The 23,242-nt window shown below is 41.5% G+C and overlaps 1 protein-coding gene across 2 annotated transcripts; it reads right to left on the bottom strand.

Moving 5' to 3' along the window:
• Nucleotides 1-166: 166 nt before the first annotated feature.
• On the bottom strand, nucleotides 167-22,988 carry LOC132850454 (cystathionine beta-synthase-like protein). 2 transcript variants are annotated; one of them, XM_060877066.1, is made up of 15 exons: nucleotides 22,418-22,988; nucleotides 18,872-19,109; nucleotides 18,547-18,653; nucleotides 17,467-17,601; nucleotides 16,776-16,855; nucleotides 16,254-16,458; nucleotides 15,937-16,028; nucleotides 12,986-13,111; nucleotides 12,811-12,895; nucleotides 3,756-3,861; nucleotides 3,089-3,166; nucleotides 2,621-2,755; nucleotides 2,228-2,336; nucleotides 1,388-1,472; nucleotides 167-1,145 (listed from the first exon to the last, which is right to left on the bottom strand). In XM_060877066.1, the coding sequence occupies exons 2-15, from the start codon at nucleotides 19,105-19,107 to the stop codon at nucleotides 1,009-1,011; spliced, it is 1,716 nt and encodes a 571-aa protein (XP_060733049.1). In that variant the 5' UTR covers nucleotides 19,108-19,109; nucleotides 22,418-22,988; the 3' UTR covers nucleotides 167-1,008. The 2 variants fall into 2 exon arrangements, with proteins under 2 accessions (XP_060733049.1, XP_060733048.1); XM_060877065.1 differs by having other exon boundaries at nucleotides 18,872-19,114; nucleotides 22,418-22,987.
• Between the last annotated feature and the right edge of the window lie 254 nt (nucleotides 22,989-23,242).

Here is a 23,242-nt window from a genome sequence, read left to right as displayed (position 1 = left end):
CAGTAAGTGTTGAATCACAGCTTCCTCTTGTGGCACAAAGCAGGAAACACAACACACACAATCTGCCCTGAAGAAAAAGCTTTATTTTTAAATAAGAGCATTTAAAAATTGTAAAAAAAAAAAAAAAAAAAAAAATATTGGAGCTTGTAATGAATCTGGTCACCTCATAACTTACACCTTTATTTACATCCAACACGTTTTATACGCAGTTTTACAATAAACTGACATGTAAAAGATAAAAAAGAAGAAAAGGAAGAAGAAAAATTATCCATTGTTCTTTAGACAAGGCCAAAGCATCTATAATCATTCACAGTATAACAATAATATAGAAGAAATATATATACTAAAATATTATACATTTTTACAAGAATTTTTTGATGAAAAATGAGGGCGTCTGCCAAATGACAAATGTATATGTAAATTCTATACTATTTGTATTTTCTGTAATGAAGACTGCTCTTCTCTTCGAGCCTCATACAGAAAGCCAAAAAAAAAATCAAAAAACAAAGTAGCAGCTGTGTTCATTTTGAAAGTTCTGATAAACCTTCCCTCTGTTTTACTTCAAGTATACACAAAGCTCAAAAACAGTTTAATCTTTACTGCATTGTGAATAAAACGAGTTTAAAGAGCACAGATGATGTCAGTGAGTCATTACAGGAGCAGAGTGTAACACTGACATTCTTCTACTGCAGTGAAAACACTGAAAAAACTATCAACAACAATATTCAAGGTTTTCTTTTAAGGGAAAAAAGAGCCAGAGATAAGCTGCAGTGATCTGACTGGGGTTGGACTTCATTTCTGTCCCAGAAAACTGTGAAAATTCTTAATACAGGTGTAGAAACCTGTTTAAACAGATTGCAGACGGCACCTTTAAGCTCATAAACGTGCATTTACATGAGAAGGAAAAAGAAACCTAAAAAAATAGAAAAATATGTAATGTTTACTCTCACATATGTAAAACAAAGTGTGTGTGTGTGTATGTGTGTGTGTGTGTGTGTCAGAGATCAGCTACATGTTTTCGGGGAGCGAGCACTCAGACAACGAGCGCTCTCTCCTCTCACGAGTGGTCACAAAGTTCAGCAGGTCGATGGCCGTGACGATGCCAAACACCATCTTCTTCAGAAGTGACGAGCCGTCTGTCAGGTCTACGGAGAGAAACAGAGAGGACAGACAGGGAGTGAGACAGACAGAGGAGAGAGAACAAGAGACAGAAAGAGCAAAAGATAGACAGAGAGAAAGTAAAACCATCATTTAACCAGTGTGTAAACTCGCAAAAGCTTCCAGTCATCCAGCAATTAGAGAATAATAGATACATAAAGAAATTAAGCACCATAGATAAAGCCAAGGGTGCCAATACTTTAATCAAAAAGAAGATGAAGATACTTACACTGGATCTGATTGTGAACCACCAAGGCGAAGTGGTCTGTTTCTAGGATCCTGGAGAGTTTACCCAGTTTATCTGTAAGATGAACCTACAAACACACACACATACACACAGACACACACACGCAGACACACAAACACAGACACACACACAGACATGCACAAAGACATGCACACAGACACACATGCACAAAGACACACACAGACAGACACAAAGACACACACACACACACACACAGACACACATGCACAAAGACACACACAGACACACACACAGACACACACACAGACACACATGCACAAAGACACACACAGACACACACACGCAGACATGCACAAACACTCACACAGACACGCACACAGACACGCACACAGACACACACAGACACACACAGACACACATTTTATAAAGCATTTATGAAGTAGTTGTCAGGTTTGTGACTGTGTCATTATTTGGCTGAAATTCATCTGGCCTGAAGTTCAATCTCATGTGTATAAACGGATAAATACATACACTAGTGTGTGTGTGTGTGTGTGTGTGTGTGTGTGTGTGTGTGTGTGTGTGTGTGTCTGTGTATGTGTGTAATATGTGAATTTGGACTGTGGTGTGTGATTAAAGGTGTAGCTGTAGCTGGCGTGTAGTGCATGTTCATAGCCAGTGTGTGTTTTCAGTATGGTGTGCAATTATAGCATGTGTGTGTGTACACAGAGGTGTGCATGGTCAGCCTGCACAAATATCTGACAGTGGGTGTGTCAGGTCATGCCCACATATTTACGAGGTAGCATGTGTGTATGTGTGCACTGTATGTATGTGCGTGTGTGTGTGTGTGTCTGTTGGTTATACCTGTTTGAACTGCTTATACAGGACTTTGTTGACAGGGTCAGAAGGACTGACCTTCCCAGCGAGTACAGAGGACAGCATGTTACCCAGTGTGACCATCCCCATGATCATTCTACACACACACACACACACACACACACACACACACACACAAAGGGATTTAATTATTTAAAATAAACCTCTGCACAATCTTTTAACATTTCTTCAGGAGCTTGTGAGTGTGTGACTGTGTCTGTGTGTTCAGTGGATTGTTTTCAGGTTAGGAACTGAGGCATGGTGGTGGGAGCATCATGGTGAAAGCCTTTATAAATCTGTCTGCCTATCTGCATGTCTCTCTATGTTAAGGGGAGGTGAAGACTTCACTATTGCATGCTTCAGTTGTTTATTTGGACGTACCCGTTGTCCTCGACTACTGGCGCCTGGTCGAACGCCTTGTCCTTCAGGATCTTAATGGTGTTTTTAATGCTGACTGATGGAAGAACTGTTAGAGGAGCAGAGAGTTGCAGCTCCTGTAGAGTCAGATTCCACCACCTGCACCAGGAAGAAACTTCAGAAATTATATTCTTTTTAACATAAATTTTGTTCTATTTTGCAGCTCAATAAAGTTGCCAGGGTTGTGTAAAATCTGACAAAAACACACGTCTGTGTGTGTCTGTGTATGTGTTTGTGTGTGTGTGTATGTGTGTGTGTATGTGAGAGTGTGTGTGAAAGTGTGTTTGTGTGTCTGTGTGTTAGCGTGTGTGTGTGTGAGAGTGTGTGTGAGAGTGTGTGTGTGTGTGTCTGTGTGTATGTATGTATGTATGTATGTAGGTATGAATGAATGTGTGTATGTTGTGTGTGTGTGTGAGTGTGTGAGATCCTCACCATGGTTTGTTGATCATCAGGTCCTCCTCTCTCAGGAAGCCTTTTTCACACATCCACTTGTCGCTGAGGAATTTAGTCCTGTGGAGAAAATTATAACTGTCAAAGATGTGAAGAATAAAACCCTCCTTGTTGTGATGTTACAGGAAAAGAAATAAAATAATCATTGATGTAGTGTGATGAAGCTGTAGCTCATTATCACAACATGTTCAAATCTTTTCACCACGACGATTTACTAACGCTTCTTAATTAAATAAAGAATGGTGTATTTTTATCTATTTCATGTTGTGTAACATCCACAAAACACCTACTGCTTCTCACTTATGTTACAGCAGCTGTAAACAGCTGTTCCTTCACCAGACTCTCACTTCACTTCATCTCTCTCTTGGAGTTAAAGCTTTACCTCTGACATTAGAGACTCCTTCCATACGTTACATCAACTGTCTAACAACAAAGACACATCGATTACGCACATTTTTTAATCTGTTTATTATCAGTGGAGCGTCTGCTGTACCACCCCTGTGACTGAGCTGTTGCTATAGTAATGCAAGCCTACATGATTTGTGCGCAATCATATAATCGTCTTATGCTGTCACAGCTGCTGTTTTAGAAATTTAATCGACACCTTCTGACCAATCAGAAGGCAGAATTCCAATCAGCAGACACTCACATGTAGTTCCGTATCGAATCGGGCAGAATGACCACACAGCGCTGATCTTCCTTCAGCTCCTTCGCCATCTTCATTGCTGCAACCATGGCTGATCCTGAACTACCACCTACACACACACACACACACGTTAATCTAATATCCATTTATATTTGATTCAATGCATTCAAATCCAAAACTATTGGCACCCTTTAACTCTAAACCTAGATGAAATAATTAGGGTTCAAGCGCGAAGCGCTGGAACACTATTGTATTCGTTCTGATTTCTATTAGGGTTCAATCGCGAAGCGCTGGAAACCTATTGTTGTTGCTAGGATTTTTATTATTATTAGGGTTCAAGCGTGAAGCGCTGGAAACCTATTGTTTTTGTTAGGATTTTTATTAGGGGTCAAGCCCCGAAGGGGCGTAGACACCTATTGTTATCGTTAGTTTTCTTCTTCTTCTTCTTCTTATTATTATTATTGTTATTATTAGGGGTCAAGCCCCGAAGGGTCGTAGACACCTATTGTTATCGTTAGTTTTCTTCTTCTTCTTCTTCTTCTTCTTCTTCTTCTTCTTCTTCTTATTATTAGGGGTCAAGCCCCGAAGGGTCGTAGACACCTATTGTTATCATTAGTTTTCTTATTATTAGGGGTCAAGCCCCGAAGGGGCGTAGACACCTATTGTTATGGTTAGTTTTCTTATTATTATTAGGGGTCAAGCCCCGAAGGGGCGTAGACACCTAATTTTATCGTTAGTTTTCTTCTTCTTCTTCTTCTTCTTCTTATTATTATTCTTAGGGGTCAAGCCCCAAAGGGGTGTAGACACCTATTGTTATCGTTAGTTTTCTTATTATTATTAGGGGTCAAGCCCCGAAGGGGCATAGACACCTATTGTTATCGTTAGTTTTCTTATTATTATTAGGGGTCAAGCCCCGAAGGGGCGTAGACACCTATTGTTATCGTTAGTTTTCTTCTTCTTCTTATTATTATTATTATTATTATTATTATTATTAGGGGTCAAGCCCCGAAGGGGCGTAGACACCTATTGTTATCGTTAGTTTTCTTCTTATTATTATTCTTCTTCTTCCGTCTTCCGCCATTGAAGTCAATGGCAGCCCATAGAACCATACGAAGGAAAGTTATGAAATTTGGCACACATGTAGAGGCCAGTCTTAGAAGTTACTGTAGCAACTTTGGTGTGTCTAGCTCAAACCGTCTAGCGCCACCAACAGTCCAAAAACCCAATTTTGTGCTGAATCGTAAGGCCTAGAGGCAAAATTCTTGCAACATCAGAATCAGAATCAGAAAGGTCTTTATGAGGAACACACACACACTTACACACATTTACACACACACACTTACTCACACTCGCACACTCACATACTCACACACACACACACAGACACTCACACAGACACACACACAGACACGCACTCACACAGACACGCACTCACACGCACACACACACACACACACAGACAGACAGACACACACAGACACTCACACACACACAGACACTCACACTCACACAGACACTCACGAGGAACACACACACTTACACACACATTTACACACACACACGCACTCTCACACACACACAGACACACACACTCACACACACACTCACACACACACAAACACAGATGCACAGAGACACACACACACACACTCACACACGCACACACACACACACACACACACTCACACACAGGGTCAAGCCGATCAGATGCGCTCAGAACATGTCGCTGATGAAACATACCAAGTTTCCACACTCGCACACTCACATACTCACACACATACTCACATACACACACATTTACACACACACACAGACAGACACACACACACACACACAGACACACACAGACACACACATACACACTCACACTCACACAGACACACTCACACACACACACTTTATTGCCAATTATGTTTTCACATACGAGGAACACACACACACTTACACACACATTTACACACACACACAAACACACTCATTCACACTGGCACACTTACTCACACTCGCACACTCACATACTCACTCGCACACTCACATACACACTCGCACTCACATACACACACTCACAGTTACACACTCACTCACACTCGCACACACTCACACTTACACACACTCACACTCGCACACTTGCTCACACTCACACACTCATTCACATACTCACAAACACCTTCACTGACTCACACACTCACACTCACTCACAGACACTCACACACACTCACTCACACACACACATACACACACTTACACACACTCACACTTACACACTCACACTTACACACACACTCACACTTACACACACACACTCACACACTCACACTTACACACACACTCACACACACACACCTACACACACTTACACACACACTTACACAAACACTTACACACACACTCACACTTACACACACACTTACACACACACTCACACACACTCACACTTACACACACACTCACACACACACTCACACTTACACACATTCACTTACACACACACACCTACACACACTTACACACACTTACACACACATTTTGAATTTTCACGTCAAGTTCAGTATTTTACCAATACAATGCCATATAGCTACGAAACTTGGTATGGTTCATCAGCGACATGTTCTGAACGCATCTGATCGGTTTTACCCCGGTATCGCTGCTTGCAGCTATATTTAGGGGTCAAGCCCCGAAGGGGCGTAGACACCTATTGTTATCGTTAGTTTTCTTCTTCTTCTTCTTATTATTATTATTATTATTATTATTATTATTATTATTATTATTATCATTCTTCCGTCCGTCATTGAAGTCAACGGCAGCCCATAGAACCGTACGTAGGAAAGTTATGAAATTTGGCACACATGTAGAGGCCAGTCTTAGAAGTTACTGTAGCAACTTTGGTGTGTCTAGCTCAAACCGTCTAGCACCACCAACAGTCCAAAAACCCAATTTTGTGCTGAATCGTAAGGCCTAGAGGCAAAATTCTTGCAACATCAGAATCAGAATCACAAAGGTCTTTATTGCCAAGTATGTTTAGGCAAAATTCTTGCAAAATCAGAATCAGAACCAGAATCAGAAACGTCTTTATGAGGAACACACACACACTTACACACACATTTACACACACACAATTACTCACACTCGCACACTCACATACTCACACACACACACAGACACACACAGACACTCACACACACACACACTCACACACACACACACACACGCACTCACACTCACACACACACACCCTCTCACACACACAAACACACACACTCACACACAAACACACACAGACACACACACTCACATACTCACTCGCACACTCACATACACACACATTTACACACACAAACAGACACACACACACACACACAGACACACAGACACACACACACTCACACAGACACACTCACACTTTATTTCCAAGTATGTTTTCACATACGAGGAACACACACACACTTACACACACACACAAACACACTCATTCACACTCGCACACTTACTCACACTCGCACACTCACATACTCACTCGCACACTCACATACACACTCACACTCACAGTTACACACTCACAGTTACACACTCACAGTTACACACTCACAGTTACACACTCACTCACACTCGCACACACACACTTACACACACTCACACTCGCACACTTGCTCACACTCGCACACTCATTCACATACTCACAAACACCTTCACTGACTCACACACTCACACTCACTCAGACACTCACACACACTCACTCACACACACTTACACAAACACTTACACACACACTCACACTTACACACACTCACACACACTCACACACACTCACTTACACACACACACACCTACACACACATTTTGAATTTTCACGTCAAGTTCAGTATTTTACCAATACAATGCCATATAGCTACGAAACTTGGCATGGTTCATCAGCGACATGTTCTGAGCGCATCTGATCGGCTTGACCCCGGTATCGCTGCTTGCAGCTATATTTATTATTATTATTATTCTTCCGTCTTCCGCCATTGAAGTCAATGGCAGCCCATAGAACCGTACGTAGGAAAGTTATGAAATTTGGCACACATGTAGAGGCCAGTCTTAGAAGTTACTGTAGCAACTTTGGTGTGTCTAGCTCAAACCGTCTAGCGCCACCAACAGTCCAAAAACCCAATTTTGTGCTGAATCGTAAGGCCTAGAGGCAAAATTCTTGCAACATCAGAATCAGAAACAGAATCAGAAAGGTCTTTATGAGGAACACACACACACTTACACACACATTTACACACACACACTTACTCACACACTCACATACTCAGACACACACACTCTCTCACACACACACACACACACACACAGACACTCACACACACACACTCACACAGACACACACACAGACACACACACACACACAGACAGACACGCACTCACACTCACACACAGACACACTCACACACCCTCTCACACACACAGACACACACAGACACTCACACTCACACAGACACACACTCACACAGACGAGGAACACACACACTTACACACATTTACACACACTCTCGCACACTCACATACTCACACACACTCACATACACACGCATTTACACACACACACTCTCTCTCACACACACACACACACACACACAGACACACACACTCACACAGAAACACACACACTCACACACACACACACACTCACACACACACACTCACACACACACACAGACGAGAAACACACACACTTACACACACATTTACACACACACTCTCACACTCACATACTCACATACACACGCATTTACACACACACACACACACACACTCACACTCACACTCACACACACACTCACACACGGGGTCAAGCCGATCAGATGCGCTCAGAACATGTCGCTGATGAAACATACCAAGTTTCCACACTCGCACACTCACTCGCACACTCACATACTCACACACATACTCATATACAGACACATTTACACCCACCCACACACACACACACAGACACACAGACACACACACACATACACACTCACACACACACTTTATTGCCAAGTATGTTTTCACATACGAGGAACACACACACACTTACACACACATTTACACACACACACACAAACACACTCATTCACACTCGTACACTTACTCACACTCGCACACTCACACACACACTCACATACACACACAGGGTCAAACCGATCAGATGCGCTCAGAACATGTCGCTGATGAAACATACCAAGTTTCCACACTCGCACACTCACATACTCACTCGCACACTCACATACTCACACACATACTCACATACACACATTTACACACACACACACACACACACACACACACACACACACACTTTATTGCCAAGTATGTTTTCACATACGAGGAACACACACACTTACACACACATTTACACACACACACACACACACACACACAAACACACTCATTCACACTCGCACACTTACTCACACTCGCACACTCACATACTCACTCGCACACACACATACACACTCACACTCACGTCACACACTCATTCACATACTCACAAACACCTTCACTGACTCACATACACACACTCACTCACAGACACTCACACACACACATACACACACTTACACAAACACTTACACACACACTCACACTTACACACACACTTACACACACACTCAGACTTACACACACTCACTTACACACACACACCTACACACACACATTTTGAATTTTCACGTCAAGTTCAGTATTTTACCAATACAATGCCATATAACTACGAAACTTGGTATGGTTCATCAGCGACATGTTCTGAGCGCATCTGATCGGCTTGACCCCGGTATCGCTGCTTGCAGCTATATTTATTATTATTATTATTATTATTATTATTATTATTATTATTCTTCCGTCCGTCATTAAAGTCAATGGCAGCCCATAGAACCGTACGTAGGAAAGTTATGAAATTTGGCACACATGTAGAGGCCAGTCTTAGAAGTTACTGTAGCAACTTTGGTGTGTCTAGCTCAAACCGTCTAGCGCCACCAACAGTCCAAAATCCCAATTTTGTGCTGAATCGTAAGGCCTAGAGGCAAAATTCTTGCAAAATCAGAATCAGAACCAGAATCAGAAAGGTCTTTATGAGGGACACACACACACTTACACACACATTTACACACACATTCACACACACACACACGTACTCACACTCGCACACTCACATACTCACATACTCACACACACACAGGCACCCACACACACACTCACACACACACACTCACAAAGACACACTCACACACACACTCACACACACACACTCACACACACACAGACACTCACACACACACACAGACACTCACACACACACACAGACACTCACACACACACTCTCACACACACACAGACACTCACACTCACAGACACACACACTCACACAGACGAGGAACACACACACTTACACACACATTGACACACACACTCGCACACTCACATACTCACACACACTCATATACACACACATTTACACACACACACACACTCTCTCACACACACTCACACACACACACTCACACACACAGACACACACACTCACACACACACACACACATTTACACACACACACTTACTCACAATCGAAAACATACTCACACTCGCACACTCACATACTCACTCACATACTCACACACACACACTCTCACACACACACACAGACAAACACACACACACACACACACTCACTCACACACACTCACACTCACACAGACACACAAACACACTCTCACACACACACACACACACACACACAGACACACTCACACAGACACACTCACACACACACACACACACACAGACAATCACACTCACACACACACACACCCTCTCACACACACACAGACACACACAGACACTCACACACACACAGACACACAGACACTCACACTCACACAGACACACACACTCACACAGACGAGGAACACACACACTTACACACACTTTTACACACACACACACACACCCACTCACACAGACACACTCACACACACACTCACACTCACACACTCACACACTCACACACACACTCACACACACACTCACACACACTTTATTGTCAAGTATGTTTTCACATACGAGGAACACACACACACACTGACACACACATTGACTCACACTCACACTCACACAGACACACAGACACACACAGACATGCACACAAACACACACACACATAGAGAGACACACACACACACACACACACACACGGGGTCAAGCCGATCAGATGCGCTCAGAACATGTCGCTGATGAAACATACCAAGTTTCCACACTCGCACACTCACATACTCACTCGCACACTCACACACATACTCACATACACACACATTTACACACACACACACACACACACACAGACACACTCACAGACACACAGATGCACACTCACACACACACTTTATTGCCAAGTATGTTTTCACATACGAGGAACACACACACACGCACACATTTACACACACACACACACTCATTCACACTCGCACACTTACTCACACTCGCAAACTCACATACTCACTCGCACACTCACACTCACATACACACACACTCAGTTACACACTCACTCACACTCACTCACACTCGCACACACTCGCACACACTCACACTTACACACACTCACACTCGCACACTTACTCACACTTACACACACACTCACACACTTACACACACTCACACACACACTCACACTTACACACACACTCACACCTACACACACTTACACACACACATTTTGAATTTTCACGTCAAGTTCAGTATTTTACCAATACAATGCCATATCGCTACGAAACTTGGTATGGTTCATCAGCGACATGTTCTGAGCGCATCTGATCGGCTTGACCCCGGTATCACTGCTTGCAGCTATATTTATTATTATTATTATTATTATTATTATTCCACCATAGAAACGATCGTGCAGCCCAAGTTGGTCAGATGGTAGTACTGGTCACAGTTACTCAGGGCCAAGGTCTCAGCGGAATCTGACAATTTGGGGCGCTTCAGCGCCCCTCAACGCGTTTGTCCCCATAACCCCTAAAACCCCTATGTCCAAATCTCAAGTGCTTTATATCATTGGAATCCTTGGCTCATGACTTAAAAAACGTATATCTCCAATTTCATTTCCGCCATTAAATTTTTTCACTATAGTGCATTTAATCCGAAACCTACTTTTGCTAACTAGTCCTAGGTTTTTCGCCTGATCAAGACCAATCCAGTGGAGTAATATTCTCTGGAGTCTCGATGACAATAATTTTCAAAATAAAGTCGAAATTTTGATTCAGGGTCCTTAAGGGGCCCCAAAACGTTTGGACTGTGAGGAGCCAGTTTTACTAAAATGTCAATAACTCAAGAACTAAATGAGCTATCAACACCAAACCTGGGACACATGTGAAAGAGGTCAAACTGAGGTCACAGTTCAAAAACCGCGGCGATTGGCCTCTTGGTGGTGCTATAACGGAAAAATCACTATTTTTAAAAAAAAAAGCCCTCTAGCGCCACCAACAGTCCAAAAACCCAATTTTGTGAAGAATTGAATTCTTAAGATTCTGACTCTGATTCTGAGAATCGCTGCGGTTTTTGAACTGTGACCTCAGTTTGACCTCTTTCACGTGTGTCAGAGGTCAAACTGAGGTCATCAGTTCAAAAACCGTGGCGATTGGCCACTTGGTGGCGCTATAACTTGCCGGTCACTTTGTGTATGTGACTTGCGGGTCACTCGTTCTGCATCTGGATGCTTGTGTTTCTTCGCTTTATGGATATGACTTTGTTTATTTTAGGGAAAACTGGACAGGTGAGTACTTCACATGACATATATTGTGCAACACGTTGGTAAGCTTTTCTGTATTAGAGACACTAGGTTAGGAGCGGGTGCCACCCTCTGTAACTTGCGGGTCACTTTGTGTATGTGAAAATCCTTTAAGGCCTTAAACGCTTGAATCCGGGAAATGCTGCTTGCAGCTTTAATTCTAACTGAAACTATAAAGAGGGTATGGTTTATAAATATATAAATAAAGCAAAACTTTTGTGTTTAATCTGAAAAATTTGTGATTAGTGTGCGTACCACACAGCAGTCCTTCCAGTTTGATGAGCATGCGTGACATGTTGAAGGACTCCTCGTCCCTGGTCTTGCACCAACCGTCGATCACCTGACGATAAGAAATGAACGGGTCATTAACTGTCACTGAATCACACAACTGATACACACAATCACAGAAAAACAGCGAACACCCGCTCACAGATCTGTCCAACGCGGTGGGGATGAAGTCGTATCCGATTCCCTCCACCTCGTACTGACTCTTATCGGTCTTATTAATTTCCTCTGGCTCTGCTAGGATCGAGCCCATGGGGTCCACGCCAATAATCTATAAGCACACGCACACACACAATACACGTCTATCGAATTGGTCATGTGACCACATCAGTGAGATGAATCACAATCATTGAAATATTCACATTAGTTTCTCTTCTATCTTTGATTCACTGATTTATTCATTCTCTCTTTATTCATTTTTCACACCTGGTTTGACATTTAATCTTTATTTAATTTTTCTTCTTTGATTTTGTCATTTTTTTCTTAGATGCCGTCACTCATTTTTTTCATAACACTTTTTTCCTTTTTTCATTCTTTAATACTTTTACTAATTGGTACAATTTTATCAGTTCAGTTTTCTACATTCTTTCATTCTTTATTTCTACAATTAGTACAATTATTTCTAACTACAGTATATTTCCTTTATTCTTCTTCTGACTGTTTCACTCACTGTCTCTGCCTTATTATCCAATTCTTTTCTTCTGTTGTCATTTTTTGATTTGTCAATCATTACTTTTTTTCCCCCACCTTTTTCACCTTTATTAATTCTGTCATTCTCATTGAATCTTTTTCCTTCCTTTTCTCTTATTTGTTCACTTTCACTTTTTTTTTTATTATCATCCTTTCTTAAAGTTTTTACAATTTTGTTTTGGATTTAATTGTTTATTTGATTCTTTAATTGAGTTGATTAGATTTTTTTTTTTTAATTTTCATTCTTTAATTTTATACCATTTTAATTTGATTCCTTTTTTTTAGATGATTCTTTTATTTGTTCTTGTGTAATTATTTAATTCCTGTTTCAGTTTGATTTAGAGCAGGGGTGTCAAACTCATTTTGGTCTGGGGGCCGCATACAGCTTAATCTGATCTCAAGTGGGCCAGACCAGTAAACTCATAGCAAAATTACATAGAACTAACGATAAGTCCACTTTTTTCTTTGTATTAGTGCAAAGAAGAAGTAAATTATAAAAATCTTCATATTAAATAAATTTTCCTTTTACAAAAATATATTATGAACAACCTAAGTAGTATGTGCAATTTCAACAACACTTTTACCCAGTTTAACATTTATTTAAGTGCATTATGCATAAAAACTGAACACAGTTATTGTACAATGGCACAAAACATTTAGTCACAGGTTTGTGGAACTTAAAAACACTGTCCTGCATTTTAACATAAATCAAACATCAAAATATAGAAACGGTTTAAATCCAATTTCCAATTCCAGGAAGCAATTCTGAATACATGAATTGACTCCACACACTTAAAATCTTAAGTAGCAGCTGTTTTTAAAAAAATAATCTTTGTAAAAATTGTTAATTAATACGCAAGTATGTATGTTTTTTAAAGTAAACAAATTTATTTTATCAATTTGCCCCTGAAACATGGCATCTTTTAGCCTGCACAAGTGCATCAATATCAGTCATTATGTCCTGAGTAGCAGCCAATTTTAGAATCTCATGTAAAGGTGGGGTCTCCGATATTTGAGAAATGCTTCAGAAAACTGCGTTGGGCCACCAAACAACAAAAATCAAAACCAATGTGTAGCCAATGAGTAGAAAGGGGCGGGTCTTGTCAATATGTGGTGGTGAGAGTGTTCAGTGCGCATGTGTGACATTAGCAGAAAGCGGTTTTAACATTGACATGGAGGATAAAAACAAAGAAAGAAAGTGAAGAAGGCGGCCGAAATGAGTTTCCTCCATAGGGTGGCTGGGTGCTCCCTTAGAGACAGGGTGAGGAGCTCGGTCACTCGGGAGGAGCTCAGAGTAGAGCCGCTGCTCCTCCACATCGAGAGGAGTCAGCTAAGGTGGCTCGGGCATCTGTTCCGGATGCCTCCTGGACGCCTCCCTGGGGAGGCGTTCCGGGCATGTCCAACCGGGAGGAGGCCCCGGGGAAGACCTAGGACACGCTGGAGGGACTATGTCTCTCGGCTGGCCTGGGAACGCCTCGGTATTCCCCCGGAAGAGCTGGAGGAAGTGTCTGGGGAGAGGGTAGTCTGGGCGTCCCTGCTTAGACTGCTGCCCCCGCGACCCGGCCCGGATAAGCGGTAGAAAATGGATGGATGGATGGAAAGTGAAGAAAGGCTTACGATAAGGCAAGAAGTAGGACCCGTGTTAATATAGGATCAGCTTTCCAGCGCTGGAGAGAACTGGAGGAGCAGGAAGTTGGCCGCATATTCACAGATTGGAGTTTCCCGAGTTAATAACTCCTGAGTTAAACACTGTTACTAGCAAAACACGGTTGTAGCTGCCTCTCTACATTACTACGATAGAAAAGAGGTGTTATTTGTGTAGTAACAGAGTTTAGCTCAGTAGTTATTGACTAAAATGCCACTCAGACCCTTAAGCTCAGTACTACCATCTGCTGGTAGTTCCGCCAAAAATGAAAATGATTTTTTTTTCATATTGCAGATTTATCCCCCTGGCCGGACTGAACTCCCTGGCGGGCCGCTTCCGGCCCGCGGGCTGTATGTTTGACACCCCTGATTTAGAGTTTACTGTTCACACCGGATTAAAATTGCAGTGTGTAATAAGTGTGTTCTGCTGAAAGGGAGGCGAGCGGCTCATTCTCACTTCAGCTGGAAAAATAGAAACAGTCTGAAACACCGTAGTGTTTGAGGAACTAACAAAAAATCTGAATTTGAATCAAAGAATGAAAATGAAAGAATTAAAAAAAGGGATAACAAATTAAAGAATCAGAGAATCATGAGGAATGAATCAAGAAAGAAAGAATTAAATGAAACAATGAATGAAAGAACTTAAAGAACAAAAACAACAACAATAAACTGAAGAAATAAGGAAATGATAAATGAGATGCTGGACAGATGGTGAATGTAAAGAATTAAAGGTGAGTTGTGATGGACAGATTCGAGCCATACCTGGATCTTTGGGCATTTTTCCTTCAGCTTGCGTGCGACACCGGTGATGGTGCCACCTGTTCCAGCTCCGGCCACCAGCATGTCTATTTTACCTGCAGATGTACAGTCAGGATGTGATTCCACTCACACAAACACACCAAACACACACACACACACATACACCACACACACAGACAGACACACACACCAAACATCCCCCCCACACACACACAAAACACCACACACACACCAAACACCCCCCCCTCCACACACACACACACACACACACACACACCTTCTAGACCAGATGTGTGTGTACATTCTGTATGTAGATTTACCGTTGCACTGCTCTAGGATCTCCTCGGCCGTGTTGTCGTAGTGAGCCAGCGGGTTGCTGGGGTTACGGTACTGATCCAGAATGTGGGAGTTGGGGATCTCATTCTTCAGGCGCCAGGACACGCCCACGTGAGACTCTAGAGAGTCAAAACGGGCATCGGTCGGAGTCCGGACGATCTCGGCCCCAAGGCCGTGCAGCACGTCCACCTGAGTTAAAAACACAGAGCTGTTTGTATCTTTTATATCAAGTCACACTAATTACATTTCAAAGACCACAACATTTTAACCAGCAATAATAAAAATCCAGATAATGATGACTCTTAACAATAGAAAACTCCACAAGCCCCTCCCCTACTCATACAAACCAGTGTCCTTCATTTGCATACTGAAAGCTAATAGGCTGATATGTTCTATGATGCAATAAACACTTGTTCAACACTAGATCCAAGTTTTCAGTTAGATTTTGAGCTTTCTGTTCCTTCGAAGCTCAATGTTTTATCTTTAAGTTTATGAGACACAATCACCTTCTCCATGCTCATTTTCTCAGGCATGACGATGATACAGCGGTAACCTTTTACTGCTGCAACCAGGGCCAGGCCGATACCTGAGTACACACACACACACACACACACACACACTCATTTGATTAATTTGATTGGTAACTACCCCACACAGATCCCCGTTCAGATCCCTGTTTTCAAGACAATTGATTCCATGTCCTCTTAAAAATCTTGGTCTCTGTGAATCTACTTCCTGTATAGAAGTGTGGCATTGGCAGGGAAAAGACCTGTTTAGAGCGATCGATAATAAAAGCAGACTTCACTGGACTGCAGCTATTGTGCTGTGATCATCATTTTGAAAAACGTTCATCACGTCGGTAATAGAAAAAGAAAGGAAAAAAAAAAAACATTCAAAGAATGAAAAAGAGAATTTGCTCGTCTCATATATATTACTAGAGCGCCCCTGGAGCAGGGAGGCTTAAGGGCCTTGCTCCAAGGGGCCTAAAGGTGGCAGCTTGTCAGTGCTTGGGCTTGAACCCTGATCCTCTGCTCAACAACCCAGAGCCGTAACCACTTAAGCCATCTCTTCCCCCCATTGATGAGCTGAGTGCCTGAATTGAAGGAATTTCTCCATGTGATATAAACAAAGCTGTAATTAGGGGTGGAGCCCCACCCTTAAACGAATATATTATCCATCCTATTATTCAGGCCACACCTGTGTTTCCAGAAGTAGGCTCGATGATGGTGTCTCCGGGTTTGAGGATGCCGTCTCTCTCAGCGTCCTCCACCATACGGATGGCGATGCGATCCTTCACACTGCCTCCAGCATTAAAGAACTCGCACTTAGCCACTGCAAACACACACACACTAAATTAAGCCCAAACAGTCCAATTAACGCTTTCATTTAAGAAAAAAACAATATAGTGGATGTTTAAAAAAAAACATCTCTGCACTCATTTACTTTTTATGCGTTTTTATACATCCAATTTGCAAGTTAGTTTCTGTTCTGTAGTTTCTGTTCTTGCTTACGTTATATCAGCTATAATCAGCTGTTCCCTTACCAGCTGCTCTTTGTTCTATTTCTTGAAGCCAATCAGACAAAGAAACGCCTCGCCATGTTACAGAAAAACCAGATTCCTGTTCACTCTTTTTTCTATGACACTGATGTATATACAGCTTGGGTTTGTGCAGCCGGTCTGACCTGTATAACTGGTATAAATCCTCACCTAAACCTTCAGTCTAATACAAGTCAATAACATACTAAAGTGAAAGCACCACATAAAGGATCACAGTCACTTTAAACACATTAAAGAACCTGGGGATGTTTTTTTTAAGCCCCATTTCGATCAAGCTCTCTCCTGACACTTTTGGATTCCTGTGAACACACACTCGGGCCAATTCTGCTTCGTATTTCAGAGGTCGGTGCAGAAGACAGAGAAGTGACCGCAGGAGATAGAGGGTCAGATTAATACACAAAGAGGTCCTCAGTGGCAGTGAAAGGACATCTTGTGAAGGCTAAAGTGTAGGATTAGAGTTACACCACAGTGAAGCATCAGATCCAAACTGCTGGTTTGTGAAGTCAGTAAAAGGTCAGAATGAAAAGGAAAAAAGTCTTTTTGAGTAGAAATGGTCATGTGACCTATTACGAATTGCACAGCTGCTTAGGAGAGTGATGAGTAATTCATGTGTTTGTACACAAACTGAGCATGTTACAGGAAGAGAAACATTCAGTTCAATGATTTGGAAACATTTGTGTAAATGTACAAACTCAGTGTTTTATAGCACACATACTCACAGATCTCACACTTGACCCCGAACTTTTTGGGAATTTTGTTGATGCGAACCAGCGGCGTGTTTCCGATGTGTGTCAGGATGTTGGGCAGAATGCTGGGTGTCTTCGTCCTGCAGGAAAAGGGACTGGTTTAATAAACATTCTTCACTCTCTCACTTTCTCACTAACTCACTCACCGACTCGTTCACTCCCTCTAGGTTTAAATAAAAAACGATGATGTCATCAAATGAGGACAGTATTTAGGAGAAACTCACTGTGATGCAGGATCCTACTATAACATCATACACCATCTAAAGTGATGAAAACAAGTCGAGGAACCGTTCCTCACCGTTCTGCGTGGACATGAGGCGAGTTCGTTTTCGGCTCCCCGAGTTGCCACGTGCACTTGCTGGGCAGATCTGGACGGATCCAGTGCCTCTCCATGACGTTCTCCTCCTCTTCCTTCTCCTCCATTCCTTTCTGCACTTGGTTCTTATCTTTCTGCTTGTCCTCTCTGCTTATCAGAGACGTGTTGTTCATGGCGTGAGGGCAGATTGACTCTGAGGCAAACAGGCCTGTGGGCATGACTAAACTAGTGGGAAGAGAATAAAAAAAAAAACACCCCAGGCAGGTGATAGAGGTGTGTCACAGGTTACCTGCATGTTACAGTCGAATAAGAGAAACACTTTAAAAACCGAGACAATTTTACTTTTTTTGAAATTTTACAATTTTACAGTTCGCAAAATTGGATCTGCGAACTGAAAAATATGGTTTCAGAATTAGAATCAGAATCAGATTTATTGCCAGGTAAGTTTTCACATGCGAGGAATTTGTTTTAGTGACAGAAGCTCCACAGTGTAACAGAATGACATATACAATATATACAATTTGTATGTACAAATGTACAAGTGTGAAATGTGCAAATGAAATATAAATAGTATTTTTCAGATCCAATTTTTCAATTTTGCAAATTTAAAGTTTTTCTCTTCCTTGGCTGTAACACACCCAGACACACACACACATAGACACACACACAGACACACAGACACCCCAAGGCTAAGGCCTTTCTGATATTTTTCCAGAACTTCAAATTTAAAAATAATATATAGTTGTAAATATTTAAATAATCTTTATTAGCCAGGTGTTGAAGAACAGGAGCTGTGACTTTTTACGGCACTCGCTCCGACACATTATCGTTTCTATAGTAACAGCTCATTCACAGGGTTAATGTATGGTTGTATCTCCACAGATCTTCAAACAGATGAAGGTGTGTAATCGTTGAAATGGTGAAGTTTTCATACAGTAAGTGTCCGTGCTGAAAGAGTCCTCACTGCTTGGTCCTTGATTATTTATCTTTAACAGAATGACGCAGGTGTAAAATACTGGCAGAGTGTACTTCATCATTTTGTATTCCTGTTAATATCACATAACAAATCTTTCCCCCTCGGCCCTACGCCACTCCCGTCCTCTTTGCTCTGTGGTTTTATCCGTTTGTTCTGTTCACGTTCCTGTCCTGTCTCTGCTCTGTACTGTCTCTGTTTGTTAGTTTAATGTGTCTTGATGGATTTCACCCGTTTGTAGTTTACTTCCTGATTTATTTTTATCTATTTAAACCCTTCATTCATGTCTCATGCTCTGTGTGTAAGTATGTGTTTAGTTTACATTCAGCGCCTGACGATACCAAGCTTTTGCTTTTTTTTGCTTCTTCAGTCTTCACCCCAGTTCCTTATTCTACTTCTCCTGGGTTTTTACCTTCTGTCTGATGATCACTGTTTGGATGGATTTGGCTTTAGCCTCATGTTCTGGACTGTTTTCACCGAGATTACTGTGCATTAAGATTTTCACATGCTTCCCCCTCCATGAATCCTTTCATGATAGATTAATTTGTTTTGGTCAGTAATAAATATGTCAAATGCTCATATTAAAGATTCCAGTTCATACATGATGAACACAGCGTGTCAAAATTTTGTCCGAATCGTGTAAGTAAAGTTTACACACTGCTACAGGTTTACCTTGACCTACGCTGGGGTTTAATCAAGACATTTTGAAATCAATCTACAGTAAATGCGCTGATTCATGCTGTTACAGAAGATCGCAGCTTTGTGGCTGATGCAAGACACACATAAGGGAAGAGACACTAGAAACCAAGCATCTGGTCTTTTCTTTAGTCATAATCAGAAACTGTTCACTCAGTTCACTCAAGTGTTAGGACTGAAAATATTAATGTCAGGTTAAAGTCCAGGCAAACTTTACCTATATAAACTTTATGTACTCTGTTCATACATTATCCAAGTGTGTGTTTAACACTCTTTTGTTAGCTAGCCCACTAATCATTAAACAAACATATCTTGATAATTATTATATTTACACATTAATTAGACAAAAAACATCATAATTAAACCAATGAATGTGTTTAAAATGTTATTTTATCAATAAAAACTGATCAAAAAAAACAACAACTTATCAATCAGATGTATTTGAAAAGCATCATTCTCCTGAATCACCATAGCAACAAGACTGATGCATGGCTAGATTTCTATTTCAAAATTTTTAAAGTTTAATATTCATGTTAAAGTGAAATAAATATTGGATCAAACTGTTCTGTCTCTAGATACACTTTGAAACACTAACATTACTAAAAGATCAACTTTATCAGTGTCCATTGTTTGGTCATGGTGAAAGATAGTCCTCTTTGGTGTACAGCTATTTATTTCTTTTTTTTATATCTTTGTGCTTGGACACAATGCAACATGATGAACCAAGTCAGGGCCAAACAGACCCGTCGAAAGGAAAAACATAGCTTTCTACACAAAGATATGGGCTTGGAGAAATCTTCCATAATTAAGATCACAATAATGCCCTAGAAAACTATCTGGTGGAACCAGGCCGAATCCCGAGGTACCTATAACCACTTCCTGACCTCCTCCCTCCCCTCTCACTCTTCTTACCCCACTTACTCCTTCACTTCTTCTCCCTCGACTCGTCTCATGGACTCTTTATCCTCTAGTTATCTGACAGACTGTAGACAGACTGCTTCCACCACCAGCAGACACGTTCTTGCCTCAGGTATTCATGTTACTTAACACCCGACTTGCCTTGACTTGACTTGTCTCTTGACCCTGCTGCCTCAATACATTTACCTGGGCTAGTCAAACACCTGACCCTGTATATGACTCAACACCACCACATGCCTCTGCATACTTAACAGCATCAGACACTTTCTATTATGAAATTTGTTTTTGGGGCAAATATTACCACTATACCTTCTGCTAAACTACATAATAGTTTACAGTTTACAGTCCATGTTCTCTGAGTTTATTGTCCTGTGTATTTATTGTCCCGTGTATTTATTTTCATTTGTATTTATTGTGCTGTGTATTTATTCTCCTTGAGAAGCTACATGTTATTACAATATATACAAGCTATATAGAGGAATGACAATAATAACCCACTTAAATATTACATTAAACTGTCTGTATAGTTAAACGCACAATATATTAAAAAGAAGATCAGATGACCCGTAGATTTATTTATAAGTATTTATAATCATGAATTATTTGGTATCCTCACTGATTAGGACCGACTCTGAATAAACCTTATGCAGGATGATGCAATCCACCTATCTGTGATCATGACTGCATTTTTTTCTTAAATAAAAGGCAGAAAAAGTAAACCCTGAAATAGGCCAGTACATTATACCCTACAGTAACCCAAGCAGAGGGATAATGCAGTAGTATTAGAGTATGAGTCTATTAGAGCTTTACACATACAGTGATGCTGAAGGATGTTGTCATGGTTTCTTTATATTAAAACATGTACATAAAATAAGCAGATAAAATATGAGCTGTGTTATAAATTCTCTTGTTAATAGATGTGTGAATGTGTTGACACCTACCTTAGTGTGGAATAAGCTGAAGCAGAAGTGCGATTTCAGCGCATTTAAACCTTTACACACACACACACACACACACACACACACACACACACACACACACACACACACACACACACATATAGACACACTCTCTCTCACACACACATTCTCTCTCTCTCGCACACACACACATACACATTCTCTCTCACACACATTCTCTCTCTCGCACACACACACACATACACATTCTCTCTCTCTCTCACACACATTCTCTCTCTCTCTCACACACACACACACACACTCTCCCTCTCTCCCTCTCACACACACATATACACACATATACACACACATACACACTCTCTCTCTCACACACATACAATACACACACACTCATACTCTCTGTCTCTCTCTCTCTGTCTCTCTCTCACACACACACACACACACACACACACACACATACACACACACACGCACACACACACACACACACACTCTGTCTCTCTCTCTCACACACACTCACACTCTCTGTCTATCTCTCTCTCTCACACACACACCCACTCACACTCACACTAACACTCTCTCTCTCTCTCTCTTTCTCTCTCTCTCTCTCTCTCTCTCTCTCTCACACACACACACACACACACACACACAGTGTGCCGCAACTCACATGTTTAATGAGCTAAATCTACTGGCCAATCGTTAGGCGGCGTGGCCGTTTCCCTACACGCTGATTGGCTGCAGCGGAGGCGGCTGCTCTGTTCTCTCAGCCAATCAAAACCCGCTAGGTTTACTGAGACGTTACAAGCTTCCGGGTTTGTTTTTCATATCCTGAGGTTCTGCACCTGT

The sequence above is a fragment of the Tachysurus vachellii genome, chromosome 8 (assembly GCF_030014155.1).
Source record: "Tachysurus vachellii isolate PV-2020 chromosome 8, HZAU_Pvac_v1, whole genome shotgun sequence".
Taxonomy (NCBI): Eukaryota; Metazoa; Chordata; class Actinopteri; order Siluriformes; family Bagridae; genus Tachysurus; species Tachysurus vachellii.
This window is presented reverse-complemented; position numbering and strand designations above follow the sequence as displayed.